Source organism: Mustela putorius, unplaced genomic scaffold, assembly GCF_011764305.1.
Source record: "Mustela putorius furo isolate JIRA1106 unplaced genomic scaffold, ASM1176430v1.1 tig00000765_pilon_pilon_pilon, whole genome shotgun sequence".
NCBI classification, from domain to species: Eukaryota; Metazoa; Chordata; class Mammalia; order Carnivora; family Mustelidae; genus Mustela; species Mustela putorius.
In genome coordinates, this window is record NW_025421470.1 from 7,930,071 (window position 1) to 7,953,116 (window position 23,046).

General features: G+C 36.4%; 1 protein-coding gene and 1 pseudogene across 2 annotated transcripts in view; both read right to left on the minus strand.

The window, feature by feature from the left end:
* TTC3 (tetratricopeptide repeat domain 3) overlaps nt 1–23,046 on the minus strand; it is a 130,063-nt gene that overhangs the window by 60,473 nt on the left and 46,544 nt on the right. For both annotated transcript variants that reach the window (XR_006607937.1, XM_045084512.1), the window contains exons 12-24: nt 22,735–22,897; nt 21,736–21,781; nt 20,777–20,897; nt 19,568–19,631; nt 16,950–17,010; nt 14,180–14,264; nt 10,044–10,178; nt 9,316–9,396; nt 7,784–7,896; nt 5,120–5,240; nt 2,627–2,749; nt 1,532–1,633; nt 92–184 (exon numbers count right to left, since the gene is read on the minus strand). Coding sequence is in view for 1 of the 2 variants with exons in the window: in XM_045084512.1 (XP_044940447.1) it covers nt 92–184; nt 1,532–1,633; nt 2,627–2,749; nt 5,120–5,240; nt 7,784–7,896; nt 9,316–9,396; nt 10,044–10,178; nt 14,180–14,264; nt 16,950–17,010; nt 19,568–19,631; nt 20,777–20,897; nt 21,736–21,781; nt 22,735–22,897 (1,308 nt within the window). In the remaining variant the exon portion in view is untranslated. The remainder of the gene's footprint in view (nt 1–91; nt 185–1,531; nt 1,634–2,626; nt 2,750–5,119; nt 5,241–7,783; nt 7,897–9,315; nt 9,397–10,043; nt 10,179–14,179; nt 14,265–16,949; nt 17,011–19,567; nt 19,632–20,776; nt 20,898–21,735; nt 21,782–22,734; nt 22,898–23,046) is intronic.
* Nucleotides 7,077–7,176, minus strand: LOC123393219 (annotated as a pseudogene).

The window sequence follows — 23,046 nt, forward strand, 5'->3', positions numbered from 1 at the left end:
ACTGTACAATTACCAAATTTAAATCATATTTTAAAGTTATAAGCATTTTGGTTAACAATTTGGTAATGTTTTCCTCTATTAGATTACTTACTTCACATTTAACTTGACCACCACTGCTGAAAATGATTATCTTAGAAATGATTCCTTCACAGTCAGGGGTAAGACAAATTCCTTGTAGAAAATCCTATTTGATTAAAAAAAAAAACAAGTGCTATATCTCAGAATAAATTTATATATGTACACAATCTTAACCATCAGGAACAGTCAAGATTTGTCTAAAACCTCCTTTAGGGAAGCACTTAAAGTTCCCCTCCTTGTCTTCTGACTTTTAGAGCCTCCCTTGGAGAAGGAATATAGGACTGACCACGTGACTTGCTTTGGCCATTGTAGAGTGAACTGATATAATGTACCCTACATCCACGCAAAAGCTTTAAGAAACAGTGAATGGACTGGCCATTGTGCTTTACCCTCTCCTACAGGAACATGTTCTGGTCACTCGACCTCAATTCAGAAACAAAGAACACAGTTACACAGACAAGAGCTACTGGCCCACAGCTGCAGAACTCTAGGACGATTAATGTAATCGTTAAAAGAGATGACCTTTTCTTATTATAAATCAGTGCAAGGTGACTAATTTACCGGGACTATTTTAACTCACAGGAAAAGAGCACTAAGGGTGAATGTGTAACTAGAGACATTGAATTGATGTCAAAGACAAAGCAAAAGTGACTCAATGGCAACAATTATTTGGTTATATCATTGTATCTTTGGTTAACTATGTGAAAATGCATAAAATGTGAGAATTTATTTCTACCAAAGTTGAAAAATTCCTCTTGCTAAGAAACACCTAGCACAAGCACCTCACTCTTCTCTCCAACAAGAACAGGGGCTTACATGAAGCTAAGCAGTGTAGAAAATGGTCTTCTTAACTAATGATATATTGTATGCTGGCTAATCGAACACAATAATAAAAATAAATAAATAAGTAACATTAAAAAAAGAAAATAGTTTTCTTTTTTAAAGTCCATAGCTTATAGGAATCAGAAACAAATGAATGCAAATAAGATTACAAAATTGTGCCTTCTCTCAAAGTATATCTAGCTAATGGTAATCAACATTATCTTGCTAATTAAGAAAAACCACAATGAATAGTGGCAGTGCCAAATTTATTTCTTAGTACAAAGTATATCATCAAATTTGGTAGAAAGTAAAAAATGTGAGACCCTAATGCTACATCAGAACACTAACATCAGACATTTCAACTTTTATTTTTGTTAAGATTCCCCATATAAAAACTGGTTAAATATTTTATTAAAGGCCTCTATGGTTATTGCCCTTATCTCAGTATAAAATAAATACAAAAACTGATTTTGTACTTTTTCATTAAAGTTTCAATTTAAAACTTTTTAGTTATGGTTAGAAGGCACAGAAAAGAATTGATATTCACTAAAAACGTTTCCTAAAGAATCTCAGGGAAAAAAATTAACATAAATTAAGCATACTACAAAATCCAGACAAACTGTGAACTTACCTTGTCAATTTTATCATTAAAAGTTGTTGTTTTCAACTTCTTCCAACAGTTCATGTGAAATTCTATCTTACAGTACTGGCAGCAGCTAATTCGTATAAAACCCTAGAGGTTTAAAACAGTGATTAACACAATTTAAAATTGCCTATACATACACACACTCTTTCACAATCACAACACAGATACTAAGCAAAGAGAGAGCTGTCTGCATTCACCTGGCAAATATAACTAGATATCATTCTTCCCTGGGTAAATAAAATCCTTCTAAACTCCTAAATCCCTAGTGCTAGAGATAGAGAACTTGACTGACATATTCCTATCCATAGCATACATTATCCTTTATAGTATCAAATGATTTACAAACATTATTCATCTGATCTACTAACCAGGGAGAGTAGGCAGTTCCTATCTTCTTGAATAAAGAAAGGCCCAGGAACTCAGTTAAGTGCCAGACCTGGATTCAGACTTAGGTTTCTAGAAGATAATTCAGTAGTCACAATAGCCTTTAGATTTCCTGGACTCAAATTTTACAAGAAATTAAAAACCAATCACAAGTAACAGTCTCAGGGTGCCTGGGTGGCTCAGTGGATGAAGCCTCTGCCTTCAGCTCAGGTCATCATCTCAGGGTCCTGGGACCAAGCCCCACATCAGGCTCAAGCCCCACATTAGGCTCTCTGCTTAGCAGGGAGCCTGCTTCCCACCCCCGTCTCTGCCTGCCACTCTGCCTACTAGTGATCTCTCTCTCTGTGTCAAATAAATTAAAAAAAACCTTAAAAAAAAAAGAGAGAGAAGTAACAATCTCATTTTCTTTCCTGTGCTCTTAAGAAAGAGGCAAGTTATATGAACAGTGGCTAGAAAGGGGAAATAGAATTAACTAGACTGCCTTCTTAGGTTACTATCCCTGCACTCAGTGTTTACTTAGTGGCCCTAGGTCCCCAAATGAGATGATGCAGACCTACAGAAGTCCAGGGGATAGGGCAGAAGAGAGGACATGAAACTGCCAACAACAGAAAACTTCTCCAGTTACAGAATTTGTTCTGAATCCATTTTAAGGCACAATTCTGCAAGTTACTGTCCTACTGTACATTCATTATGTACCTTGAAGTCTGGATCAGTTATATATATCTGGATTTTGGAATATCCACGGCACTTCTGATAGCAACAAATGGCATCTGGCACTGGAGGGAACCTGCATTCTTCAATGAATTTCTCTAACAGCATCTAAAACAAAAATAAACAAAAACAATATTACAACACTAATTTGTCAATAAAAGTGTTTATGGTTTCAATAACTTCTTGCCATCAAAAGACTTTCAGCATATGAATGACAAAATGTTTTTTACAGAAAAAAAAAAACTACATATAACTTTTAAAGTTTTTCTTTTTGAAGATTTTATTTATTTATTTGAGATGGACAGAGATAGTGAGAGAGCACAAGCCAGGGAGGAAAGGGAGCAGACTCCCTGCTGAGCAGGAAACCTGATGCAGGGCTCTATCCCAGGACCCTGGGATCAGGACCTGAGCCAAAGGCAGATGCTCAACTGACTGAGCCACCCAGGCACCCCTTAGCTTTTCTTTTTAGAAGGAGGTTGATATATGGGGCAACTGGGTGGTTCAACTGGTTAAGTGCCTGACTCTTGATTTTGGCTCAGATCATGATCTCAGGGTTGTGAGATCAAGCCCTGCATCAGGCTCAGTGCTGTCGCTCTAGTGCTGACTTTTTGTTCTTGAGAGTTCCTCTGTCTCCACCCCAATCTACTATAAAGAGAACATCCAGTGATTTTTTTTTTTTAAACAGTTTTGTTGAGATATAATTCACATATCACACAATCTACACATTTAAAATGCATATAGTTCAGTGGTCTTCAGTATACCCACAGAGTTGTTCAACAACGGCCTCAGTCTAAACTTAGACAGTTTTATCACCCAGCAAAAAATTCCATCTCCATTAGCAGTCCCTTCTCATTTCCCCCCAATCCCCAAACCCCTGACAACCACTAATCTACTTTGTCTCTAAATACAGATCTGCCTGTTCTGGAAATTTCAGGTAAATACAATCATACAACACATGCCCTTTTGTCTGGCTCCTTTTACTTAGCAGGTTTTCAAGGTTCATCCATGCTGTAGTACTTACCAGTACATTACTTTTTATGGGCAAATAATATTCAGTTGTACAGATAGGCCACTGTGTGGTTTTATGAATGGCTTACGAATGGTTTTAACTACTCATCAGTTGACAGACACATGAGCTGTTTCCACTTTTTAATAGTGTTTTAATTTTGAAGTTGTTGCTATAAACATTCATGGACACATTTTTGTAAGAAAATGTATCTTCCTTTTTCTGTATCAAGTCTAGGAATGAACTGCTGGGTCATATGGTAACTCTGTCTTTACTCTACTGAGGAGCTGCCAGACCATTGTACACGTCCACCAGCAACATATGGGGGTTCTGATACAGAGACATATCCAGAGATATGTATTAACACTTTTGTCTGCCTTCTGGATTAGCCATCCCAGTATGTGAAGATGTAACCCATTAAGGTTTTAATTTGCATTTCTCTCATAGCTAATGTTGCTGAACATCTTTCACAGGTTTATTGGCTACTTGCAGAAATTCTTGACAGATACAGGTCTATCCAGATCCTTTGGCTACTTTTTCATGTATGTTTTTATTTTTTTAATTCCAATGTAACGGCTACTTTTAATTAAATTGTCTAAAACTATCGAGTTTTAAGAGTTGACTCCTGTGGTTATTTTAAAAAGCTTTTGCCAAAAGCAATTTCTGTATACATGCCAGTGTTTCCCACAGGTAAAGGCTTAGTCAATCCACACACAATTTAGTCTTTCCAGAACTAGCAAAGCATCCTAGGTCTCTGGATATGAGAACAGATTTATATTTTCCAAGTCCTCAAGTGCAATCTTAATAATTATAGTCGTGGGGCGCCTGGGTGGCTCAGTGGGTTAAACCGCTGCCTTCGGCTCAGGTCATGATCTCAGGGTCCTGGAATCGAGCCCCGCATCGGCCTCTCTGCTCAGCAGGGGGCCTGCTTCCCTTCCTCTCTCTCTGCCTGCCTCTCTGCCTACTTGTGATCTCTCTCTGTCAAATAAATAAATAAAATCTTTAAAAAAAAAAGGATAATAAAATAAATAATAATTATAGTCGCTAAGATGAAACAACAATGCTATACCTTTAAGTATAATCAGTAAGTCACGCTACTTAATAATGAATACCCTAGTTCAGAATGCCTAGATTCAAGTCCCACCTCCACTCTTCCTAGCTGTTTAATTTTGAGCTCACCACTTAACATCCCTAACATCCTTAATATTCGTCTTCAGTAAAATGAGAATAACCATAGTATTCACCTTGTAGGATTGCTATAAAGACTTAAAGGTATGACAAACGGAACCTGTGTGACTGGCACACAGGAAATATTTAACAAATGTTAGTGATTCTCAGTAGTCTTTAAAGGGGAAACACATGTGGGGATGCTGAGGACAGAGAGCCCCTACCTCTTTGTCTTCTGATACCTGAGTCAATCAGTGCAGATGGGCTTTTTAATTAGTAAGATCTCTGAATAAATAAATCGTTACCTTTATTTTCCCTGGCTGAGTCTCTTCAATAATCACATTACTTGTGGGCCAAGTTAACACTCCAGGAAGACGACAAATCAAGGTTCTTGCTTTCTCAAAATGATTGAGAGCTTCTAGAAATCTAAAGTCATAATTACGAAGAAAGAAGGTATTAAACCTGTAACAAAAATTTTCATTCCCCACAATAAAAGTTACAAGAAATTTCAAGACTACTAATAAGAATACATTTGATAAATCACTGTTCAGAAATATTCAATGGAACCTAATTTTCTTTAAAAAAAAAAAAGGCATGTTGACTCACTATACTGTACACCTGAATATAACATTGTATATTAACTAACTAGAATTAAAATAAACACTAAAAAATAAGAAGGCATTTATTCATTGTTTGCTATATAAGTAACATAAATTAAACAACAAATCTGCCTAGACACTGACGTTATTATGGTAGGTGCATACTAGTCCTTTTAAGGTTGTAATTTATTGGGAAACCTGGGGGGCTCAGTTGGTGAAGCATCTGCTTTCAACTCAGGTCATGATCCTAGGGTCCTGGGATTGAACCTCGCATTGAGCTCCTAGCTCAGGGGAGAGCCTGCATTTTCCTCTCCCTCTGCAGCTTCCCCTTGCTTGTGCTTGCACTCTCTCTCTCTGTCAAATAAATAAAATCTTTAAAAAAAAAATGTTTACAACTAAAACAAAAAATTGAATGATTTGGTTGTTCGATTTTTGTTTCATTTACTAAGCTAATTAGATTCCTATAGAGAAATGACAACCCTTCACATCAACTAATTAATCATAAATAAAATTTTTTTTTAAACTCAACTCTATTAGGATATCTATTTAGTAAAACCCACTCTCCTGAAAAAAAATCTAAAGAGATTGTATATGCTGGACATATTTCTTCAACCATAAAGCAGTAAAGTATTTTAATAAAACAAATGTGTATGCAAATTGTTTTAACTACATGAAATGTTTTAGTTCTGATTCGTGTTTTTAAAAAAATGTCAACAGATTCCCACAGTCCATTCAACAAAAGAACATTAACACATTAGATTATAAAGTTAACCAAGTCCTTATTATTCTCTCAGACTAGAGAAGAAAGGTTTCCTGCTTTCTCCAATCTTGAAATGACTTTCCAATTTAAGAACTTTTTTTGCCTATGGATAAGAAAAATTCACCTGCAGAAAAGCTAGACCATCGACCATAAGACAGCTAACAGCAGGACTTTACCAGAAACTGCACATTACGACAGCAATAACCAACGTATGAGACACTGAACCCCAATCTTATTTTGAAATTAAAATGTAAATGCTTTTCAAAATGGCAAAGACTTCTTCATAATTCCCATGATGTTACACACTTATGATATATTCCCAGATCTTATGAATAATTACATGTGACTACTACATTAAAACCATATATCTTAAATAAGTTATGCAAACTTTGAAATTAGTTTCATTTGCTGTTACTATACAGATGATTGCTAAATCCTCACTAACCCTCCCTCTGCCTGATTCATATATAATTCAGTCTAGTCACACAGTAACTTCGGGAAGTAAAAGAACTTTCTTTAATCTCCAAACAAAAAGTCTATAAAGGAAGATCTAGGCACATTCTAAGACTGGGTTCCCAAGAGTCCCAGGGGTCTGATAAAATTTCCTTTAGGAGCACCTGGCTGTTTCAGTCAGAAAAGCATGTAACTCTTGATCTCAGGGTTGTGAGTTTGAGCCCCAGGATGGGTGCAGAGATTATTTAAAAACAAAAATCTTTTTAAAAATTTCCCTAAAAGGACAGATGAAAATTCAAGATTAAAAGCTATGAATGATATTGAATCAGTCAACAATTACTTCTGTATAAAGTAATCTAACACACCTACCAGGACACTGGATGTTAAGTACAGAAACAGGGAGATTCTTGGTTTTCTTTTTGTTATTGTTAATGATAGATTCATTGTGCCAAAAATACCAAACGCTTCACAAATCTGTGTGTCATCCTTGCACAGGAGCCATGCCAATCTCTGTATTATTCCAATTTTAGTCTATGTGCTGCCCAAGCAAGCAGTGAACAGAGGAGTTTTTTTTTTTTTTTTAAAGCTCAATGCATAATCATATCCCCAAAGGGTCATATAGCAATTTGGGAAGATAAGACATGAAACATTTGCAGAACAACTACATACTAAACTTCGAGTAGGGATTCCAACTGTGGAAGAATTTCTGAGAAGAGATTTTTATTTCTAACTCATTATGTCTTTGAACAGGTATCTATCTGTTCAAAGATACCATCTTCATACAGGTTTTTGGGAGAAACAGATATTTTGGTAACCAAAAAATTATACAATCAGACTTGTAAAGCATTAATTTATATCAATTCAGTCACTAATTATAAGTGACATATACTAACAGAAAAAAACCAAAATCCTTTGTGTCAAATCGTCTTGTTCCTGACTTTCTTATAAGATTCAAAATAAGGAAGCATTAGGAGCTGAACTGATTGGCCATACTTCAATAATTAGTATTGATATAGAAATGCTGGTCCTCCAAGCAAACATGATGATAACAGTTTACCACAGAGAAGATAACAATATAATCCCAGAAAAGGGACCTCCACATTAGACTTCAACTGAGTTATCAATCCTGAGTGTAAAAGAGCATAGTTTCTACTAACCTGTTCTTTTTCAAATATACTTTTCCAATTCCACAGTAGGCCAAGCAATCAAGTCCCTCATTGGGATAATGTTCAATCATCCTCTTAAACTGGTTTTCAGCTTCAGATAGTTCCTTCAGTAGCAATAAAAATAACGATCACTTAAACTACAAAAGAGACACTGGAACAGATTTTATCTGAAGGTTGATTCTTTTCATGTAATATTACAGATAACTATGTATTCAAAAATTTTCTACGGCAAAATTAAACCTTCTGCATTTTATTTTCTTAGCAAATATACAAATTTTGACCACAGGATATACAGAGACACAACCAGAGTGATCTGGCTTAAGAATCAAAAATTGGTGTGGAACATACCAGACAACAAACCAAATGAACATTTACTAATACACAGAAAGGGCCTGGTATGTGCTAACACTGTCAGAGTGGAACCTAAAAGATGGCTTCATTCTCATTAGGTAGCAGTTAGGGTTAAGCCTTCAGTTGGCCAAAGAAGTGTGGAGGCCAAGTTTGCAAAAAGGATGTATTATACCTGAGGTAATTCTAGAGCAGTTTTAACTTTTACTGGAAACTAAAAACCACAGAAAGTGGGTTATAGCTGACAGTGGAACCATGCAGGGGGTAGGGGTGCCTCATGCAATGGAAAATACAGGTATAACTTTTGATTCCCCCCAAATTTTACTACTAATAGCCCACTCGACTAGAAGCCTTATCAATAATATAAAGAGCAGATTAACACAAATTTATATGCGTATTATATACTGTAACCTTTTAATAAAGGAAGAGAAAAGAAAATCATAAGAGAGAAAATACATTCATGGTACTCTACTATGTATTTTTTTTTAAATCCATTTGTAAGTGAACCCATGTAGTTCAAACCAGTGTTGTTCCAGGGTCAACTGTATAATGCTGTGCAGTGCAGATAAGCACAGCGTCCAGGAGAGCACTGAGGGACCATGAGTGTGCTCACACCTATTCACTGATTGTATATGGTTCTGGGAAGGCTGCACTCCAGAAGATAAAATACCCAAATACTACCACTCAGAACTAAAAGATCTTCACACAAAGTTGAACACTCCTTACTTAATTTCCCCAGGCTCATTCCTTCCTTCCATCACTAAATGTAACCATTATCTTAAACTAGGCTAGCCCGTGTTTTTTTTCACCTTTACAAGAGGCAGAGATAGTTATAAACAATATATGCTTTTTTTCCATATGTTTTCCAAATTGTACGTAAGTGGTTATCACGATGTTTGTTATGTTCTCCAACTTATCTCCCACTCAGTGTGTTCTCTTAAATCTGTAATGATACAGATTTACTTTTTATACAAGTAAAAAAACTCCTACTGGTTGTCTGGTATAGCTTTTTTCTAATTGGATCATATTTTTTCTTCAATAAAAAAACACAAATTAAACAGGTATTCCAGAAGAAATTATCAGAAAAAAATAAGCCAAAGAGGTAAAACTATTTTTTACATTATCTTCTAAAATTAATGGCATATTTTTACTATTATCTCTGTTACAAATCTTACCTCAGGTTGTCCTATTCCAAGGAGAGAAATAGCAAGTCCATAGACTACTAAGACATAGTTAATCATGGCCAGGTTCAATTGCTGTCAATAAAAATGCTCCAGTTAAAAATCTGAACATAATTTTGCCCAGCCTGCATCAAACCAACCTGTTAGCCACAACAGAAAAACAAAAAGTAGTATGGAATCTCTCTAATCACTATAACCAGGACAAAGGCCAAACAAAATTGGAAAATATATTTTATAAAGATATGCAGTTATACTAAAATCAAGTATTCAAAACCCAAAAACACTGTCTCAGAGTTCCTTGAAGGGGTGGTTCAGAGCAAACTAGAATAACTGAGTCGCCATATTCTTTTGCACATAAGTGGGTACTGTGACAGATTAAGATGTTTGCTTACAATCCTGCATGAATTATTTACCTAGATAATTCTTTCTAAATGAAAAGATGTGATTAAAGCAAGTCCAAAACCTTGATCCAGTACTTCTGTAGAAGCTGTCAAACGTTCTAATGAAGAGTAAGGAGAGAGTCTAACCCTGTGTCGTATATTAAGTGCAACCACAAAGACTGAATCACAGTGTTAGCTGCTTCTTACCACCTGGAGCAGATTCCGCTAATCTCAGGTAGGTCTAAGGTACGTTAATATAATGAAGTTAAAGCCATGGTTCTCTTCTGCATTCACCTGAAATGCATCTGCACTGAGAAACAAAGTGAAAGACTACAATTTTACCTTTATTTTTTGAGGATCTAAACCGTTGAGCAGCTCCGTGAAGGCCTGGGCAGCACTGCGGCAACGCTGCTCCAACAAAGCCGTATAACCATCCTGGATTAAGCTTCTCAGCATTTTCATTATATTAGCAAAATCCTGCAAAAAAAAAAAAAAAATTTCTATTAGGTAATCCAGAGCTAGCTATGTGTGTTTAGCCAAAAACTCAAGATGCCAAGTTCATCACAGGGTGGTTACATTTTATAACTGACTGTAAAATATGTAAGTAAAATATGTGTAAGTAAAAAATGTAAGTAAGTAAAATATGTAAGTAAGTAAGCTGCCCTTCATGTGTTATACTCCCCTCTCTACATGGCACTTTTCCAGCGAAAACTGAAAGGTCCTGCTTCACCATTTTATTTCCAACATTCCTACTACTGCTACTCATGACAAGAAAGGGCAGTTCATTTTACGCTGCATGGTTCTATGACTTGCTCACTTTTCCAGATGGAAAAGGCAGCATTCAGAAGTTCTAATAGCACAAACAGCACAGACAATACCAGCCACCATCTAAATAACGGTTTGGCTAATGAGAATTAGACAAATAAGAACAAGCAATTTACTGATCACGATCAGATTTTAACACCTACCCTCGTGGTCTGGAATAAACCTTAATTCTCAGCAAGAAAGGACATTTCAATCCTTGGTTCTACTTTTGCCCAACATGTACTTGAATAGAACTCAGTAAAATTATCAGGAAAAGATAGGTTAAATGCAAAGAGAAGAGCATAAGAAATAAAAAACAAAAACGAAAGTGCTAAGTGAGAAAAACACTTTATCTCTGGGTATATATGTGACATGCATTACAATCTGAAGTAAACTTTTAGTTACATGGCAACAGCTATCAGTTGCAAAATTCCATAAAAACTAGACAGACTACACATTAAGCCTAGATTTCCTCACTCCTTGACTTACATGTGTACACTATTCAGGAAAGCAGAAAATGCAAATATGCATGTGATATTCCTCACTGTTCCTAACAGTAAAGATCCAAAAGGAGGCACCGTTGTACAAAGCACAAATGGAAGAGTAGTTTGATCACAATTAACAAAAGTTGCCTACTAATTTTCATCCACTGACTCAAAGTTTAGGAGCCCTTTCCCCCAGAATACACACAGAAAAGAGCAGCTCTCACATAAACTTGGAATTTCTTAGAGTATTTAAAAAGCTCAAGAATACCTGTATCTATGTTAAGACACGAATTTTGAAAGTTATAGATGATGATGTGCTATCCTTAAATGAACTGATTCCATTTTAATCTTTCACATTCTAGAAAAGAGACCTATAATCTCCTGTTTTCATCAAAAATTATTTCTCTTAGGCACGCCTGGGAGGCTCAGTTAGCTGGGCATCCAACTCTTGGCTTCCACTTGGGTTGTGATCTCCTGGGTCATGAGATTGAGCCCCATGTCGGGCCCTGTGCTCAGCATGGAGTCTCCTTGGGACTCTCTCTCCCTCTTCCTCTGCCCTTCCCCCATTAGAAGGCACAGGTGTGCTCTCTAAAATAAACAAAAATAAATCTTTAAAAAATTGTTTTTCTGAGTATAATACAAAAAACTATCATGGAGTACTAAAAGCTCCATCAGAGTAGGCTGGGTCGCAGTGTCTAACAAAAGTGTGTTAAATGAACAAGGGAAGGCACAAAAATGACTACCATACTTACTAAATCACCTCTGATCTTCCCAGGTTGTCTTTTCTATTTAAGTCCTTCACAGTTTTGCAAGTCCGTAAAATCAATATGAAAAGGCGTAATTTTTAAATCTGCAAATATCAGAAATTCTAAATATGCTTTTACGCAACTGATTAGAAATCTGTTATCATAAACTGCTTGAAATGTGCTTCATTCCTACAGTCCTCTGTAAGATAATTGTCTATATACCTAAAATATTTAACTGAATTTTAAATGACCCCCATATTAAAACAAGTACTGTATTCCATATGCTAACAGAAATTTTTTGGAGTGAAATTTAAATCCAACATTCTATTTTCGAAGGAATAGAACTGTTTACATAAAGGATTAATTGTCAAAGCAGACTCCTATGAACCATGTTCACCCACAAAAGACAACCTTTCACTTACTACTACATGGTCTACAAGTGTTGAATGACTAGAATAGTGACCAGCCATCGTTCTACAAATTCTGGATTTCATCAAGGTTTCGAGGTCTTCCTGAATCAGTTTTTGTAAGTTGGATTTTTCTAGGTATTTGTCCATTTCATCCATTTTTTTTCAAATTTCTTGGTATGATATTGTTCATAATAGTATTTTGATGAATTTGTAATACTCAAGGATCTATAGTAATGCACCCTTCCTTGTTCATTCTTGAAATTGTTTTATGATGTTTTCTTTTCTTTATCAGTTGCCACACCAGTGTGTAAATTTTATTAATACTGGCAAAGAATCAACTATTAGCTCTGTGGATTCTGTCTTATACATTTGTTTCCAGTTCATTATTTTCTACTTTGATCTTTATTATTTCCTTCCTTCTATTTCTTTGGGTTTATTTCCTGTTTTTCTCTTTTTCTAGCTCCTAAGATAAATATTTCATTAATTTAAAAGTTTTTGTTCTTTTAATACATACATTTAGCTTGATTAATTTCCTTCAAAGTAATCCTTTAGCTGTATCCCTTGCATTTTTCTCTAAGTTTTAAGTTCACAACAAAATTGAGGAGGTACAGAAATTTCCAGATACCCTTTGCCTCCTCCCACGTATACTCCACTATCGATGTCACTCATCAGAATGGTATATTCTACATATCTACATTTTTTATTGAGGTATAGTTAACATACAATGTTACACTAATTTCAGGTATACAATATAGTGATTCAACAATGCTAAACATTATGCAGTGTTCATCACAGTAAGCACAGTTACCATCTGTCATCAGCCGGAGTTATCACAATATTATTGACTATGTTCGCTATGCTGCACTTTTCACCCCGTGGTTATTTATTTCATAACTGGAAGTTTGAACTTCTCCATCCCCTTCATGTATTTCACCCATTCCCCTTTCATTCTCTCCCTCTCCCTCCATACTGGCAACCAACAGTGTGTTCTCTGTATTTATAAGACTAGCTGTTTTTGTGTGTGTTCATTTGCTTTGTTTTTCAGAGTCCACATATAAGTGAAATCACATGGTATTTGTCTTTCTCTAAAGTATTTCACTTCGCAAAATACTCCCTAGGTCCATCCATGTTGTTAAGAATGGCAACAGTTTATTCTATTTTATGGCTGAGTAATACTCCATTGTGTGTGTGTGTGTGTGTGTGTGTACACACACATATACATCTTCTTTAACCCAGAACAGTGTATTTCTTACCAAAGATGAACTACATGGATACACCCTAATCACTCAAAGTCTATAGTTTAATATCAGATATACCCTTGGTGCCATACATTCTACTGGTTTAGATAAATGTATAAGGACATCTATCTACCATTATAAAATTATACAGAGAATTTTCACTGTCCTAAAAGTCCTCTGTGCTCTGCCTATTCATCTTTTTAATTACTTCCTAAATACCACAGAAAGAATTTTATACACAAAGTTATCTGATTACTGTTAAATCATTCAAAGAACAAAAAGTTTGCTCTTTAACAGCTTTAAGGTAGGTGTAATAAAACTGCAAGTCCTTGAACCTTTTAAAATAATTTAAATCTTCTTAAAGTACTTATCTATTTTTTAAGTTTTTATTTTAAGTAAGCTATACACACAACATGAGTCTTGAACTCATAACCCAGAGATCAAGAGTCACAAGCTCTACCAAGTGAGCCAGCCAGGTGCCCCTTAAAGTTAAAACTGGAAAGCAAAGAATTCCTTCATCTTTGAATCCCCAGGAAGCAAACAATTCTGCAGTATCAAGCATTAGTTAAATTTCTGGTTAAAGTGATTATCAAGTTAAAAAAAAAAGGGATTATCAAGATAATAGCTAAATTAGTGACAGTTTGGTTTATTAGCAGTTATATATATAATCAAATGTCCATAACTTAAATTATAAAAAATAAATCTTAGAGATGTACATGGTAAGACTTAATTTATAAGAAAAATGTTTTATTCAAAGACTTTGCTTTTTCATTAGAAATAAGCGTTTTCCTTTACCTGGTGCGCAGCTCTGGAAGATTTAGAAAACTGTTTTTCCAAGATGTTCTTCAAATCTACTGGTAAACTACCCTGTGAGCTAGAACTAATAGAGAAAAGTGTTGAGTTATTTTAAAATAAAACAGTCTTGCTTATATAAAGAATATATGTACTGAAGGCCATTTTTTAAAAACTGTAGTATAGTTGACATAAAATGTTACATTAGTTTTAAGCACACAACACAGTGACTCCACAATGCTATACACCACACAGAGCTCACCACAGGAAGTGCAGTCTCCACCTGTCACCACACAACATTATTACAATATTGTTGACTATATTCCCTATACTGCACTTTTAATCTCCATGTGAAGGTCATTTTAAACACTGAATAAATGGAGAGTCATTAGTGCCTACACTGAAATATTACCAAGAAGCTGATTCTCCCCCAAACCACTCTCTAAATACAATGAAATCTCAATAAAAATCTCTATAAAATTAGAGATGGAGGGGGGCCAAATGAGTTTATTATAAAGATGGTATGGACAAACTTAAAAAAAAAAAGAAATTGGGGGGATTTATGCTGATCATCAAAAGTTATTATAAATGCAGTCATAACATAGCCTTGAAACAAGAAATGTGCCCCGTAAACACTGCAAAGATGCACCACCTCATATGAAAATGTAGTAAGTTACAACTGTTTCAGAAAGTCTGACTTCCAATGCTGGTGAGGGTAAGGAAGGTTCAGGTATGCTAGGTGGTGTTTTCTGACATCAAATAGTTCCTATTCTCCACATCAATTCACCAATACCCAGTGTCCAACAACTCAATTCCATTTTGACACCAACTCTGGAGCTAACATAGGCCCTACAGGTTAAAGCCCCAGTCCCACAAGGCTGACCCCACTTCAGGCATAATGCCCTGACCCCTACTGTCAGCCACAATGAGGTGCACAGGCTACCCACACTACTGCCTGGTGGATGACAAACTTAGAAGTTCCTGTGACCCTCCCTCAGGTTCAACAACTCCTTAGAATGACTCACCGAACTCAGGAAAGTGCTCTACTTATTATTACTAGCTTATTATAAAGGATGTAATTCACAGCAGCCCAATGGAAGAGAAGCACAGGAAGACATGAAGGAGGGGAATGCTGCAAAGCTTTCATGCTGCCCCAGAGTGCCCCACCTTCCCAGCATCTCCATGTACTCAGCAACCAATAAGCTCCCCTGACCCCATAGTTTAGAGGTTTCTTCTATCAAGGTTTCCTCACATAAACATGAATAATCATTACTAGTCATTGGTGACCAAACTCAACTTCCAGCCTCTTCCCCTTCTTGGAGATCAGGGGGTGGGACTGAGAGTTCCAACCCTCCCATCACACGTTTAGTCTTTCTGGTGACCAACCATCCCAATCCTGAAAGTAGGGGACCAGGTCACCTCATTGGTGTAAGTATAGTAGAAAAAACCTCATTATGAAAAACAAAAGATATTCTTACCACTCTGAGAGTTCAAGGGCTTTAAGAGCCCTATGACAAGAACTGAGGACAGAGACCAAATATATACACACATTTTTTATTACAACACACTCCCCCACAGCTCAGGAAGAGTGTGAAAAGTGCTCACTTTCGGGGAGGACAATGTGACAGTATCTAGCAAAGTTAAAACCACACATCCTCTTTGACAGAGCAATTCCACTCTAGAAATTTCTTCTTCAAATATACAACTATACTATGAATTACCCTGTACCCATGAAAATGAAGGATGTTGATCTCCATGAAGCAGACATAATCAAATAAGAAGACCTCAATTTGAAAACAAAAACAAAACATTGGAAAATAAATTTTTCTTTAGCAGAACAGTTTAAAATTACAACTATGCATTCAAAGAGTAGCACTGTATGTTTTTGGTTTATTTTAAGGTTTAACAGGGGAAGGGAAGACGGGATTTTTCTACAAAATGAAAGAACATAGTATCTAAGCCCTTGCTTTAAATTTAAACTTTTGTAGCAACATCAAAAAAACAGTCATTTTCTGAAGATGGAGTTTTACTAATTTCTCTTAGCACTTTGATATTAAAATTCTTTTCCCTGAAACACCTAATCAGGAGATAGAAAAGAAAGCTGACAGCTGGTCTAACTGTGGCAGAAATGGTTTTGCAGGGTCTCCAGCATCACTTTCCTTGACCTCATGATCTTCTATATTCACTGTAAGATTTATAGTTTCACTTTGCAATCAATATATAACTGGTAGGCAATAGAGGGGTTAATTATAAAGATGGGTGGCAAGAGGTCCTACTATTAATTTTATAAGTGGTCGCTTCATTAGTGAACATGTTCCTTTAATGAAAACTACCCTGAAGGGCCCCTAAATATACACATACCCATGCCTGCTTCCAGGTGGCCAAGAACTCATTAACACAGAGTCCCTAAAGGAAGCCACCAGAGAAGCAGATGTGGGAAAGGTAAAATAAGGTGAGCAAGGAGAAGATGTGACTCTTACTTTATACTTTTCTGAATATTTTTTCTTTGTATTAGAATATATTTTGGGATTTTTAAGAATTAACACTGCTATATCTCATATTCCATGCTTTCGAGACATTTACTAACACCCTTTTACTGTCTTACTTCCAGACATTTACTAACGTAAATGTCGTACTGTTTCATGAGACATTTACTAATACCCTTACTAACACCTAAAGGATTAATAATCCTTTAGCCAAAAACACTCTCCTAAAGATATGCCTTTGATATTTGAAAAGGGGAAAAAACCACACACACAGATAAAAAACATACCTGAATTTCTCCAATTCATTGTTTCGAGATTTTTGTTTTCCTTTATATTTTGGAGGCTGACCTGTGAATACAAAGTATTTGTTCCTGAAATCTGTTCATAAAAATCAACAAGCCTGAAAGTAAATTAATTAAAAATATGTACATTGGAATAAGCAGCAAAGGAAGCAATATTTTATGTGAGTGTAATTAGTACAAACAGGTGAAAAACCAGACACAATGATGTTTGTCTATGTATGCTATAGAAGTATTGTGAACATTAATCACATGATATTACTTAGGCCTAAAGTAGATATAGAAAGATACAGGCCACAGTTCCTGTCCTCAGGTTTTTATAATCAGATGGGAAGAAAAGGCAGTCACCAGGAATTACGCAGCAATCACCTTTAGGAAGACGAGAAGATAACACGTTGTTACTGACGTATGAATTCCATATTAACTGCTCTTACAACTCACAAAGGTGGACATCACTTAAGGTCCAGTGGCCAGGCAAAACCTTAGAGGGGATACAGCATTTGTATTTAGCTTTAAGAACAGGTGGGATTTGGGGCACCTGCGTGGCTCAGTCAATTAAGCATCTGATTTTGGCTCAGGTCATAATTCTGGGGTTCTGGGATGGAGCCCCACAGTGGGCTCTGTGGTCAGCGAGGGGTTTGCTTGTCCCTTTCCCTCTGCCCCTTCTTCCACTCATACTCGCTCTCTCTCAAATAAATAAAAGTCTTGAGAGAGAAAGAGAGAGAAACAAACAAGTAGGATTTAGATGGTATGGGCCAAACCCAAGAATGACATTCACTGTAAGAAACATTAAGTACTAAGCCTGTGTGATCTGATAAACTGGGTAAGAAAAGAAAGCTAGAAAGGGGCAGTGAAGGCCAGCTGGAGTGAGTGCTCATGGGTCCTTTGCTTCTGATACTCCAGCTCTGTGAGCCCAGCCTTTGTCCCACTGGCAAGAGCAGGGACCACTGCATACTTTGGAGTGGGGAGGGCCATGCACAGAGGTATGTAGAAGAAAGCACAGCAATAGGGACAGGGTTTTTTTGATGGAAGCTCTGGGAAGAGATAGCAGAGGCAAGTCAGAACCTCTGTATTAAGAAGGGGATCAGAGCCAAGCGGGGTTTGGATGGCCTCAGAACACAAAAGAGGCTTCCAGAAAGGCAGGAGAGTTCTAATTTGATTCCTTCTGATTTCAGGCAAAACTACACAGCCCTAACCCTGGGACCTCAATTTCTTTGACTAAATCCAGATGCTGAAGTGTAGGTGGTATTTAAAACATTTAATTAAATGTGCTATCCGATAATAACAGTCCAAGAAATATCAATAAATTAAAAAGATTTTTCCAAAAGAAAAGTTTTATCCTCAAGGATTTTTCATGTGCTATTAGACTTACATCAGATAAGACAATCACCTGAGTCTCCCTCTTTGTAATTTTCTAATGTGCTAACCAAACAGGAAGGGCCAGTGGTAAACAGCTGGGTATGTGGCACTGAAGCCTGAGGAGACAGAACTGCGGGAAGGAAAAGACAGAAATGGCTGCCAGAAGCAGAAACACTGAAAACCAACCAGCCAATCAACAAGAAAAAGGAAAAGAGATCATCAACAAGATCACTAATCAGGTCAGCAATCTCACCCCCATAACCTCTGAAAGCTTCAGACAAAGAATTTGCATCTAACAGCAACGTTGAGTCAACAAGAAAATCTGTATTTTTCTTAAACTCTGCTATAAAAGGCAGGGAAGCATATAATCTACTTTAGAATGATTTACAACAAAATCTGGTCATGTAAAGGGAGACTGAGAGGTGTGCCTGGGTGGCTCAGTGGGTTAAGCCTCTGCCTTCAGCTCAGGTCATGATCGGGGTCATGGGATCCAGCCCCCATGGGGCTCTCTGCTCAGCGGGGAGCCTGCTTCTCCCTCTCTCTGCCTGCCTCTCCACCTACTTGTGATCTCTCTCCTTCTGTCAAATAAATAAAATCTTAAAAAAAAAAAAGGGAGATGAGAAATAAATGGAAGATGAATGTTCACTTCTCTGGACCCTTTATTTCCCAATGATGCCAAGTGAAAGAAGTCCTGCTTTGTGTGTCTGTGTATTTATTAGATGCAGAAATAAACATACACTGAGCATGTACCAGTTAAACTAGTATCAGTCTAAAGCATCCATTCTGAAAACCACCCTGAAAAGGGTGAAAGTTAGTTTAAGGGGATGAAAAAAGAATCTGAATTTTTAATATATAAAGCACAGATGGACATACAGGACATAAATAAACAGTACCTGTAGTAGGAAGGCAAACAGGGAAAAAAATCTGTCTAAATAGCCTCCTTAGTCAGGGGTTTTAATGAAACTGAAGGTGAAAAACACTGGCCTCATGGAAATTAGGTAGCAAAGAGTTTATGTCCTTCCTTTCTATTCCATTTACTTGAATTTCTAAAATTAAATTTATTAAAAAATATGAAAAGACTAAGTGTTGATTTCAAATAAGTATTCAGTGTTTTCTTAACACAGAAGCATTATGAAGTAAAAGGAAAGTAATAGCAAATGTATGCAAGACTCATGCAAATGCTGGGGCTGCAGTTTTAGGAATGCTATATTAATTCAGCAAACAACTTACATAAGGAAAAATCTTACCTGATGGTGGCAGAAATTCAGGATGACAGTCACAATCATCTGCCTTCAAAGCTTCATCTACCACCTACCCATGAAAACAAAATTTGTGAGATTTTCAAAAAATAAAGCCATGAAGAATTCAATAACTAAATAATAAAAAAGAATAGAACAGAATTTACCCAAGAGCCTAAAATAACCAGCTGGTAATTAGGCCTAAATGAATAAACAAACAAAATGATAACTAGTAATATGAGATTCTAAATGACAAATTCTCTAATGATAACTCTACTTCCAACACCTGGCATGATGCCTGACAGGTCTATTGTTCGATAAGCATACCGAATAAATATTATCGCATCTTTCCTTATGCTCCTCTAACTGAATACAGCCTCTGAGATTTTTATTAACAAGAAAAGGATGACACAGTGAACTGGAAAAGTTCCCTTAATGCCTATTAGCCACGTACTCCAAAACACCAATTCCTTTTTCCCTCGCAAATCCTAGAAAGAAGTATTAACGTGGACTTGGTGATAATGCCAAGTTTTTAGCACACTACCGTTCAGAGGAAAACTCAGATTCAGGTCATTTGGGATACCAATCACAGAGCCAGGCTAAAAGGCTTAGAGGTGCCCTCAGAAACCATGAGGCCTGGGTGCTGATAAGCTCAGCAGGGAGTCAAGGCTGGGGACCACTGCTGGGAAAAGCAACAAAGGCTGCAGAAAGGCCTTGGGCAGAGATGGGAAGAGTGTGCCTCCCAGGCCCAACATAACACAAGTCGGATGGGCAGGCTCGTGTGGTGCCAGGTAGGTAAGAGATTGCAAAAGGGAAAAGGAAGAAGAAAAACTGACAGTACTGTAAGGAATGGGATGACAAGGCCACTAGACCCCACTGTCACTCATTCCCAAGTGGCTGTTTGACTGAGAGACATGTAAAGCAGGAAAAGCATACTAAGAGAACTATCAAAGTAGTAAAATGAAATTTAGAAAAAAAATATTTTGAAAACACACAAATGTGATTTCAAAAGAAACTGTTATATTGAAATATTCTCTTCATAGTTGAAGGAGATAGTTAGAATATTGAAAAGAAAAGACTCACTCTCTTCATATTAGAGGCAAAAGGAATTCATACCATCAAAATACTTAATTTCCATTCTCACCAGACTACTACTGTGAAAACATGAGACTACCTATACTTGAAACCATTTTAATTTTAGCTTTTAACTGAACCTACCTTTAGATTCTGATTACCACCGTTTGCCATTTCGTGGTTAGATTTTCTGGAATCTTTTTCAGTTTCCACAAAGTTAAGTGAAGTACTAAATGCAGGTGCTGATAAACTGGGTATGTAGGCCCTGAGAGGGAATACGAGAAATAATAATTTTATTTCTATTGATTAGCATGCATTTTTTAAAAGTTATCCTTCAAATAAATAGGTTCCAGCAAATACCACTTTTCTTCCTTGAAAGCAGGGTAATACTGTTTTAGAAAAGGATCCACCTCTGAGATTGGGCTTTATACACAAATATTGCTTTAAATTTCATAGTAAAAACTCAAAATAGATTAAGAACAGTTCAATATGTATTTTGGTTTCTAATATTAAAATAAGTAATTCTCCCTGTCTTAAATTTAACAGCTTCAATATCTTGGGCATCTAAAGCATGTGGGGAAAATGTCTATTTTTAGTGCCAAGTAATAAATGTAGAACCCTGGCTGTTATTTGTTTCCTTGTGAGTATATTCGAATCTGTCTGTTGTCTATTTCTTGTTGTCTGTTGTCACTTTCTAGTGTCCTAGTCCTTAAGATACTGGGAGGCTGATGGCAGATTTTTCCAGGACAGAGGCTAAGGGTTAAAGGTACAGACTGTGTCCCTGCTCTCTGCCAGGACCCTCAATGTACAAACTGTTCCCACCCAAGCACAGTGACATCCATTTAACACTTCACCCACCTTTTCCCAAGGCTTAGGCTACTGAGCTCCCACAAATATACATACAAATGGTTCAGTAAAACAATTGGCAAAACAAATCTGACAATTCACAGGTCACCTGATCTGAGACACAAACCACTCTTTCTTCCCTCCCCAACTTTACTGTGGTTGTTATTAGCCACAAAGCATCAGATACAGTGATTCTTAAATCTACAGGGCAAAGCCATCCCAAGTAACAGCTACTGATCTGATTGGAATTAACTCACCTGCTTTCATAAAAGGCTTTAATTGGATTTCTAGTTGGTGTTCGACCTATAAAAATCAATCACACACATGCATAGTAATCAGTGGATTGGCAACACATACTTTGAAGAGATTTCCAAATATCCCTTAAGCTGACAGTAAAAACATCAAATTTACAGAACTGAAAAATAAACCTTAATAATTTTATATTTTCAGATGTTCTGAGTTTTAGGATGGCATCAGCAAAATGTTACACAGCCTTATTTGACATACATTACATGTGATCATTGACTAGATGCAGGAGTATATAAATCTGAATCAGAGATGGTTCCTGTCTTCAAGGAGCTCACAATCTTATAATCATGTTACGTTGGATAATAACAGCTCAGCTCAGCTCAGCTCCCCAAGACACTAAGTACCCAAAAAGAAAAACAGGAAAGACCTATACACTGGAAGTATAGAGTAAGGGAATTTTAGGCATCGGGGAAAGCAAAATACTTAGGAGAGAAAACAAGAGAATGAAAATCTAGAATTCTAGCCCACACACCTGATTTGTGATATATGTGTACATACCCACATACAGATGTATATATGCAAAAATGTTCCGCATGCTAAAGAATGAGCCACATACTTGGTGCAAAAACATCAAACAATTCTACTGAAGGGTCTTTTCTTTAAGAAATAACCATAACGGAGGAAAAAATTTTAAATAATTTTGTTTCAAAAGTCTTCACTTTACCTAAAATCTCAAGGTGGCATATTTTACTACAGAAGAATAAATAATAAGTTGTTATTTCAAATAAAAAATTCTAATCATTTATAATTACCTAGTGGAATATAACACTAACATACTTCAACACAGACAGAAATGTAAAACTTCAGTGACTTGACCAAGATAACATAACAAAATAAGCACAAAATCACCTGAGAGTTGATTTATGGTCCTCCATTAATCCAAGAAACCCACCTTCAAAAGTTTTAAAGGGAATTCGACTGTAACCAAAGAATCTTAGGTGAAATACCTTGCAGGTCTTCTATTTGTTTTTGTAACTTTACATGCTGCTGAATTAGATCCTTGATTCCCTCAGGGTCATTTTTACAGAGTTTTTGAGCTTTTATGTTTGCTTGCAGGGCCCAGTCATATTCCCCCAGCATAGAAAGAGCAGCACAATAACGATAATGACCCTGTTCCAAAAGATAAATTTAATTTTTTCTCAAAAGTATGCTTAAGTTAAAGAAAATAGATAAGGAAAAATATTTTGCTTGCAAACTGATTACTTAAAATGTTAGATTAGGATCCTATCAATGAAAAATTTTTAAAAATGTTAGTACCT